A 10,000-nucleotide genomic window follows, 5' to 3' on the forward strand; every position below is an offset into this window, starting at 1 on the left:
GAAGACAAAGAAACTTGCCGAGTTTCATAACCATCTCCATATATTAACTATGCTGCAATAGAGCACACCAGTAGAGTATGACGACGTCTCCGGAAACAATGCTCCGTTTCTAATTTATCTAAAAGCAACTACAGTCAACTCCCGCCTTGCGGACACCCCGCTATTACGGACAGCAGCTAAATCCCCGGCGAAAGTTACAGACGTTTGACTGAAATAAACTCCCGCTATTACGGACTCTCGCTATTACGGACTTACGGACATTTTATTCGATCCCAACGTCACAATTTTATTGTTTTCTCTCTCGTTATAGCGGACACCGAGCAGCATCTTGGAATATTTGCACACATCATCATGTCTATTTTTTTCTGCTTTTTTGATTCATAGAGGGGAGTTTAAGGTTGCTAATGAATTAAGTCTCCTTGGCGACAAAGTGGGGGAGAAGTACACAGAGCCGATAGGAGCGATCTCTTAAGGCAATATGATGGCTGATGCAATCAATAGCTGATGTTCAGGTTTTTCCTTGAAAATAATTTTTTTTTAGAAATGTAGATTACTGTACTTCAGTACAGTAGGAAACCAAAACGATGCATGAGTGGACATTGCTGCAACATACGATGATTGTTTTTTGCGTACTTAGTACTGTACACAAAGGGTACGTAACTCCTGTTCTATAAAGTTCTGTTCTGTTTGTAAATAAAGTTCTGACGCCCTTTACGTGCGACAACGGGTCTGAAAAAGGTACTGGAGTTAACGAGAATGAACACACACGAGACCCCCTTCTGTAAGTATGGTTTAAAATTAAAATTTTCTCGCACCCCGCTATTCCGGACTCTCGCTATTACGGACACCAATTCGCGGTCCCGAGGGTGTCCGCTATAACGGGAGTTGACTGTACTTACATCATATTTCTCGCTTAAGGGGGAAGCGATTCAGTGTCTTACTCTCTATTACCCGTATAATTCTCTTGGTATCGTTGCAGCTCATTGGTGAAATGGCAGAAGGAGACGCTTTTGGCGAGTTGGCTTTGCTCCACAACATTAGGAGAACTGCAACCATCATATGCAAAGAAGATTCGGAATTTTTGAGAGTCGATAAGCCAGACTTCGATGAGGTAAGGGCCTCTTCAGCTTTAGTTTGTACCAGCGATTTGCTTTAGTTTACAGTTGTTTACTTAATCTTTAAGAAGTAACTAATAAGGATAACACGTTAATGGTTCGCTACGAGTGTCAAAGAAAAACAGGACGTGTCACGCAAAGGTTTGGAAATTTACGAGACAAAAGCGATGAGCATGGGCCAGAGATTTTTTTGGAAATGTATCGGTAGCCATTGCATAAACAACTACTGATGACTCCGGTAGAACCCCTTGTGTCGTCTGGAGGACCTGGGAACTCAATCCGATCAGGCCTCATCATCTTTTCTGCTGACAGTGAGCGATAGGAAGTTTTTTTTGCTGGCAACGCCCTTTTTATCCGCCCTAAGGCCATCCCCCCTTTTCTTCGTTTAGCATCGAATGCGATTCCTGATTATTGGGTCGGTCGGTCGGATTGAAAAAAAAAAAAAACCTAAAAAAAAAAAAACTCATAAGTAGTCTCGGAATCGGAGGCCTGCTACGCCAGCATCATTGCTGCAGAGCCTGGAAAACAACAAGACGTGAACCCATCAATATGGCGGAAAAGTTGGTTGATGTTATTGTAAAATTAAGACAGCATGGGAAAAAGGATCAACCACCGAAACTCCTATGCGACATAAAAATGGTTTAACAACGTCGTTACTTTGTTCTTTGAAAATGGCAAAAATTTGGGTCGGTCGGACGACGCTAAGTGGAGCAAAAAAAAGAGGATGGCCTTACCGTCGAATGCATTTCAAGATATTGGGTCGGTCGGTCGGATTTAAAAAAAAAGAAAGAAAAAAATCATGAGCAGTCTCGGCATCGGAGGCCTGGTACCCCAGCATCATAGCTGTGGAGCCAGGAAAACAACAAGACGTGAACCCAAAATCAATATGGCGGAAAAGTTGGGGGACGTTGTTGCAAAATTAAGACAGCGTGGGAAAAAGGATCAACCACCGAAACTCCTATGCGACATAAAAATGGTTTGAAAACGTCGTTATCTATTTTTTTTTTTGAAAATGCCAAACTTTGGGCCGGTCGGACGACGCTAAACGGAGGAAAAAGGGGATGGCCTAACTGGTGCTTGCATGACGCAGACCTTCACTGAGTCGTATGCGCCGTAGTTTGGGGCTTCAACTCCGAGCTGTGTGGGTAGCAGCTTTTCTCGACTCGGAAGTTTTGCTCATTCCAAGCAGAAATACCCTTAATTATTGAAGTGCATCGAGTTAATGTGGAAGCCTATCCCGGTCTGCAAGCACGAAAGTCTATCAGTCTAGGCCTGCCATGGGCACATTCTTAAAGTTATGAATAGTCTCGCAAAAATAAAAAGCAAACAAACAAACAAGATAAAGATTAACGATTCGAGTTCTTTGTTCCGGAGTATTCAATAGCTTTCACACTTTTATCTAAGATTAGCCGACAAAGTTCGACATTTTAGCTTTAAATACTAGTGAATACTATTGCAAATCTTTGCTAGGGTAATTGGGTAATTTCATCTTTACTGCAGTTGCATGTGACTTTTCTTCAGTCGAAAACTCTACAAAAGGGTTATACTGTTTTTTTTTTTTACCGACCAACTGAATTTACATAACCCCACAGCACCAATTGGCGCAAAGGGCAAAAACAAAGTGATACAATTGCCAAAACGGTCAAGAAATCCCTGTGTTAAAGCCTTGTCACCTTATTACAACTATTGCTTTTTTCGACATGAACTTTTTTAGGTACTACGAAACAGTCATCAAATTGAGTGGGAGAGAAAACTATCGATGCTTAGTTTGCAGCCAACATTACAAGAATGGACTGAACCAGAAATTAAATCAATTATTCAACATTCAAGACTCAGGGAGTATCCTCCTAATTCGGTACTACTTGCAAGTACCCTTCCTAAATTCCGTTTTTTTTAAATTTTCTTTTCACTCCGAGATAATTGTTTTGTAAAATGGCCTCCACGACAGGAGCCTTCCAGAAATATAATAAATTGTTGTTTTTTACATCACCTCAAAGCAATTAACCCCAACAAACGAATCCCATGTGCACCCCCCCCCCCCTCCCCCCGGAGCAAGGGGGTACTACCATATATGGGACATATACATGTAGGTAAGTGCCGCTGAACGGGTATGGTTTGCAAGCAGTTTACTCTAGGATAGGGTATATAAATCAGAGAGTTTGGGTCTAGCATAGGGTATCATTTTTCACGAAACTGCACAGTTGGTTGAAGATTTTATCTAGACCAAGAGATTATAAAGGTACTTACCTTTATAATCTCTTGTCTAGACTAAGGAAACCAGGAATTGCTACGCAAATATATAAAAAATAGAATTGGCAAAGTTTAAATGTACGCAACTCAGCCTCAACAGTGTCGATAGATGGCTATCATACAACACTACTGGATATTATTAACTGTCTAAAATCAGGATTCAGACGGAAATCGGTGGTTTTAATTCTGATTAAAATTAAACAATTTACTTGGCATTGCTCAGCATGTCCAGCATGCATCCAAAAAGCAACACTCTGACGGTTCTTCATTCAATCTTCATTCAATCAGGTTGAAAAAAAAATGAACAAGTATAAATAAACCTTTTTTTGAGAGAGAAACTATTGTGGTATAAGGTCCTGTTTTGGCTAGACCGTGCTAGTGACCTCAGTAGTTTCTGGAAAACAGCTACTCTAGGATACGGGGGAATTGGGGAGTTTACTCTAGAACTAGCTCCGGTATAGGCTAAGGGTTCCAGGGTTTCAGCCTCACATCCCCACCCAGAAATTCCTAAAGGCCCATGTGCAAGCTGGTATGGCTTAATGAACCCGTCCGCTTCAATTTGCATGGAAATTATGTGTTCGGGATGGTTGTTTTTACGTTTACGGAAGAGACGGAAGCAATGAGTTTTTGAAGTAAACGAATGGGGTTATAGAACAGCTAGTACTCTAAGGTCTATACAACGCACGTCCTCAGATGAAAGCAACTCCACAGGCGTACATACATAAAGTTAAAAGTGACAAAATACTGGGGCCCCTACGTATTTCCAAGTTAAGACAAAGTAGATAGCTGTGAATGCAAAACTTTGCTCCCCCCCCCCCCCCAAACCTACTCGATCCTCTCAGTTGATGCACCACGCGCTGGTGAAGATAACAAATAAAAGAGCATGCTCAAAGCCGAAGATCTTGGAACAAACGAATACTTCTTTGTTATACTGAAAACTTTGTGTCTTTTCAGAGGAAAACCTACAATAACTCCTCTCCACTTTGCTCCCATCACAGCTGATTGTCGGAGACATCGATGTCCCACCTGACAACGTGTTTCTCATCCATTCAGGGACTTGTAGAGTAGTTAGAGAAATAACAATGGTACAAAGTGTATCGTTGTCTGGTAGGACCAAGCTTAAATTGCCTCCCATCGACTTCATCAAAAAAGACATTGACAGCAACAAGGAGAGAGTTGTTAAGAAATACCTAACAATTCACACATTGAAAAAAGGAGATTCCTTTGGAGTGGGAGAGGACTTAAGCAAAACATTTATTATCTCAATTGGACGGGTGAGTGAAAAAATAACACTTCTTTCAAATGGAATTAATTTCAGTCAGTTGCTACTTTTACTCCTTCACTCTTAGAAAAAAATAAACGTCACTGAATTCTTGTGCTGAATAAGGGGCAAGAGCAGACCTCGGCAAAACAGTATGTGTAGTAACTTAGGTAACCTTTGCGAAGTTCGCAATCTAATCTCAACATTGATTGGTATTGCGTATGCCCGAAACGTATGTGGTGAAATTCAAAATTTCCTTTGGACTTCCACTAAGAATAAATGGAATTCACAGGACGAATTTTGACTATGGGCGTGTGGACAGCGCTGTTTCGCAATCTGAGCACAAGTGTTCAGAGTAATCAGTGTGACTGTTACTTAAACACTGAATGTACTCAAAACATTTACTAGGTTAATATGTGTAAGCAAGTCTAGCAATATCATTCGTTTTCAAGCATGCTTAATTCTTTTAAGTCTTCAAGTTTCAAGTTACTAATTTGACGACGCATTGTTCAATGCGTTGCATCAATTCATCTCAACTCAATAAAGACATTGCTTTCTTAAGAGAACATTTCAATGGTTTGTCAATGCAAGATCCACCTGTATATCCTAGCCTTCAAGGCAGCGTGAATGCTGAAATGGAGGGGGACTGGGAAGAGGAGGTGAGGTGAGGCGTCCCTCCCTTCCCCTTCCATTTCAGCCCTTTTTCCTGCCCCTTTCGCGCTCTACACAGGCTAGCTGTATCCAGAAAATCGTGCAGTAATCAGACTTGTGACCATGTCACTACCTCTGTGAATTGTGACGTTCGTTGTTACAAATCTAGCAATACAGTTCGTTTTTCTCCGATTTTTTCATCACTCTACTAACAGCACACTCGACATTTGTCTTAAATAAACTGTTTGTTGAGTTACATCAATGTTAATTTATCTTGACTCAATCAATAGTATAAATAGTATTTGCATTATAATGTAGAATTCATATTTAAATGATATGGAAATACCTGGAACAAAACGTTTTATTCCCAAAGGGTTTGAATAGGGTACAACATTGAGTTACCTGCCTCATCCACAATATGCCCATGTGAGAAAAATATTCACACCCAAGATGAGGAACGAAGGAACAATTAATTTTTTAACCTTTTATTTCCCCAAGCTTCACAGTCAAGCTCAAATTTATTGCATCGAAATTGGCCTTTCGTAACCTTGAGTTATACCAGATACTGCTTAAACTGCACAAATTAAATCTACATAACTATATTGAGTATAACAGTATCCAAAGTCAGAGGCTTATATGGTAAAGAAAGATCATAAAGGAGATCAGTATGTAATTAACCCATACATGTAATTAAACCTAAAGCTAAGTATTATATCTTATGAGTATGGTTCATGGTTAAAAGAAAAGTTATGATCTCTGAGTTTACATTTATAGTTTGAACAATTGAGAGAATTTTGTAATGAGAGAGGACCCTGTACCCGTAAAAAGAAAGAGTTTTAACAAGTATGGAGATGCAAGTTATCCTTCTGCCTTGTAAAATATTGATAACAATAAGAATAAAGTTTGAAGGGAGACAAGAGAAAAATTGGTGAGAGCTTTTGCATATGATGGAAACCAAAACAACTGACATCTGATAAAACGTTTACAAATTCTTTATCCATACTAGCTAACCTTTAGTTGTCACTAGCTTATAATGAATCCCTCCGTAATAGTTCCCCCTATAAACTATAGTTCCCCCCTTTTTATGCAAATTTTTCTGATGAAAAAATCTTCTTGTATATTTAAATACAAGTCAATTGTAAGCAGTGTGCATAAAATTGAAAGTTTAATTATGGATTGGAACAATGAGAACATTGTTTGTGATTTCCTGTCTGTCACTAAGCAAACATTATATATACAACTTTGTTATTATTCAAGAAAATATGAAACTGTTCAAAGATACAATGTAGCTATGAAATCCACGATTTTCAACAACATTTTACAATCTTTTTTTATTTCCATAGGTTCACTGCCTTCTAGTACAGAGACTAATTTTTCTCAAAAGAGATAGAGGAAAGGCGTTAGAGGTTGTTAAACAAAATCTGAGGGAAGCATTCATGACACAAAGAGAGGCATTCAAGTTTTACAATGAGGGCAGAAACTGGAAGATCTACAAAAAGAAATTGGTAGATGACATCGTTAAAAGGCGAAAAAGATCACACTGCACAACATTTGATGACGTACCAATTGTAGTCAGAGCAGACAATGAACATTACTTTGAGAACTGATCACAAACTCTTTAGTTACATGTACATGTACAGCTCTTTTTTAAAACACTGCAAAGCTCTTTAAGGAACCACACACACACACACAAAAAAATAAAATAAAATAAAATAAATTGAATGAGACAGTCAAACCATAGTCCACTTTTTACCTTCAAGTGTGTGATCCCATTCAATGTCTTATCTGATATAACTAAATTGGAGTCCGAAATTATGTTTAAAAGGTGGGTGCCAATGAGTGACTACATAGAAATTCTCAGTCACCAAATGGCAAATTGTGGTCCCAGAATTTGTTAATTACGCAGTACTGTTAATGCTCATGTCCCATTGTACATCCTCCGAATTTACAGACTCACAACAGCAAGTTATGAGAGCTGCAATACCTTTCTGTCTGCTTCACATACTGCTACAGTAATGTCCCCTGCTTAGGAGCAACCTCTTCTTTAGACCAAAAGTGTCTCCAAGATTGTATCTCCATATTGATCGCAGCCCAACACTTCTGTTATTCAAGTCCTCCCAGCTTTGACTTCAAAAAGTAAGCTCCTTTCTGACAAAAAAGGCAAAAGTTTTCACAAAGTCAATCAATTCCTTTTACTTCCCATTCCCTACAAAAACAGAATCTCATTTTACCCAAGATATGATCAGAGGATTTGTAGAGTGTTGAAGAGTGTGGAGTCATGACAGTAATAATGATAATTATTATTAAACATACTCAAAGAAGTGTACTTAAACTGAAGAAAAAGTCTCCAATGGGGATTCTGTATTCTACCTGAATAGAACAAAAATGCTTTCCAGTACAAAAGCGTGTAGCTGGAAAGTGTTTTCATTACAGATAAAAGCATACTTGTCATTCTGACAGTAAGAATACTTTGTTCTTAATTACATGTAGTCTGTTTCCTTCTTTAAGATTGGTTATTTTATCTCACAGATAGTACAAGCACTGTGATTGGCTAAATAAGTGGACCGTATTCTACAATATTATATGGCTCTGTCTCATGAGGACGGGGAACTACCAAATTCCTGAATTTGACTTGCTGAAATCAATATTGACCGCGGTGTAGATTTTCCAAACTAGACCTCACAGCAACTTTTTGCTTCATCAATTTTAGGTGGTTCATTGATCTCAATGGATTTTTTCCTTATTATTATTATCATTCATCAAAAACAATTTCTCAAAACATAAGCAAGCAAAATATTAACGTTAAAAGTCGAGGTTTTGGCGTCATCATGACACCATTCCCAAGGCAAAGTGAGTAAGTAATGCGAAGATTTGATTTCTATATTCTCTATGAATTAGCATAATAACAATTTAGGATCACAAGTTCTTCAAGTGAATAGCTTTGCGCAAATTGAGTCCGTTTGCACGTTTAGGGATGGCTTAAGTTTTCATTAAATGGTACATGTATGATAACTCAAGTGGGGTGTGTAGTTGTGTTAGTGGATGAAATGTGTTGCTGGTCTGCTACCTTGGAATTTACAAATTGCTTGACAGCCAGATTGAATAAGTGCCTTGGGTACTTAAGTTTTAAGAATAGTATACTAGAATTAATGAAAGCCCAAAATGGAGCAAACATACATGTATCATATGTTGTTCTTGTAAACTTATCGCCGGTTCCTAATTCTCTCGACCTGTGCATCGCGTACGTGAGCGTCAACCATGTCAGTGAATTTCATCCGCCAAAAATAAGACAAAAGCTTTGACGTCACAAAAATTTTTCTTGGCTTGGTTTCGCAGACGGTTTTAATCTCATCGGGTGACACTAAAACCGAAAAAACCACATGCTCTTGCAGGCTAAGGTTTCATTTCTCCACCTCTTCATTTAGATCTTGTAACGAAATGAGCACTTTCCCTCTGACAAGCCCTTGTCACTTCTTTACCTAAACAGGTCATAAATTGTTTAGAGAAGTCCTACAGCTGTATATAAGGTTTTCACGTAACTTCATCGCCACCATGTTGGTGGCCGAAAACAAAAGATCTCTCATTAGAGACCATTAAATCTACGTTTACGGCTAACCGCAAACTGTGGTTTGAGGTTTGGGGTTAGAAGTTGTCAATATTAGTTCGTACACTTAGATTCAAGTAAACAAGTACAAAGCTACGGAGACCACCATATTGAATTTCCTTGATGCTCAGCGTTGATGTTTCAGTCAACGAAAAAAATAAAACCACTGCTCTTTTGATTCTTTTGATGAAAGATATTAAAAACATTGCTTTCTATATCTACCCCGTTATTACATTGGATAACGTAACTTCCACGCCATGAAGAGGTGCTCGAGGTAAATGACTTACGTGAAAACCTACCTTCCGCCGTTGAAAATGTCAAAACTAATCCTTGAACCTGACAGCAAGCGCTAGTCACATGACTTTCAGCAGTTTGAGGTTAGCCGTATTCTTGACATGATTAGACGGCCATGTTGGTGTACAGAAAAAAAGCAACATATTGCTCGCCTTTTGCATAATAATAGATCCAAATTCCCAAAAAGACTTTTTCGCTATTGTTCAGTACACCAATATGGCGGTCATGACGTCAGGTGCAAAGCCAATGATTAACGACGTGGATCTAAAGGTCTCTAATCTCTTTTGCTCGTCCACCAGCAGTTGCACATTGCAGCATTGTTATCTGTGTCTCTAGAGATTGGTTGCAAACCACCTATATCCGATCAAGAAGCTCGCCCTTTATAATTTACAGTCAGTATGAGTCACTTCCATTTTTAATTTTCATGAAGCGGTCCAGTCCAATCTAGATTTTGTCAACGCTTTCAATTTTTCACAGTACAAATCTCACATAATTGAATCGGCAAAATGATGCTCTCTCTCTCTGATTATCAAAGATATATATAAGTTTTACCTCATACTGTTCCTTAATCACTCGTATCTCAACCTCATCTCTCTGTTGATCAAACTCGCGCCGAACTGACCGTCGGAAGAAGTCATAATCTGTGTACTGTAGAGTCTTTCCTTGCTTAAGAAGCTGCCTGTACAGCCGTACAACTCTGCTACTCCATTCCGGAGACGGAATTTTCATGATCCTGAACAAACTCACGATGAAAATAACATTTACGGTCCACCAACATTTGCCACGGTAGCGACCAAATCACCAAAACGGTCCTGATGGACTGTC

At 38.9% G+C, this 10,000-nt stretch overlaps 1 protein-coding gene across 1 annotated transcript in view; it reads left to right on the forward strand.

The window, feature by feature from the left end:
- Positions 1 to 7,427, forward strand: part of LOC138058054 (uncharacterized) — a 14,963-nt gene extending 7,536 nt beyond the window's left edge. The window contains exons 6-9 of the mRNA XM_068903953.1: positions 980 to 1,111; positions 2,830 to 2,983; positions 4,377 to 4,639; positions 6,621 to 7,427. Coding sequence (XP_068760054.1) covers positions 980 to 1,111; positions 2,830 to 2,983; positions 4,377 to 4,639; positions 6,621 to 6,884 — 813 coding nt within the window. The 3' untranslated portion in view covers positions 6,885 to 7,427. The remainder of the gene's footprint in view (positions 1 to 979; positions 1,112 to 2,829; positions 2,984 to 4,376; positions 4,640 to 6,620) is intronic.
- Positions 7,428 to 10,000: the final 2,573 nt, after the last annotated feature.

This window comes from Montipora capricornis, chromosome 1, assembly GCF_036669925.1.
Source record: "Montipora capricornis isolate CH-2021 chromosome 1, ASM3666992v2, whole genome shotgun sequence".
NCBI classification, from domain to species: domain Eukaryota; kingdom Metazoa; phylum Cnidaria; class Anthozoa; order Scleractinia; family Acroporidae; genus Montipora; species Montipora capricornis.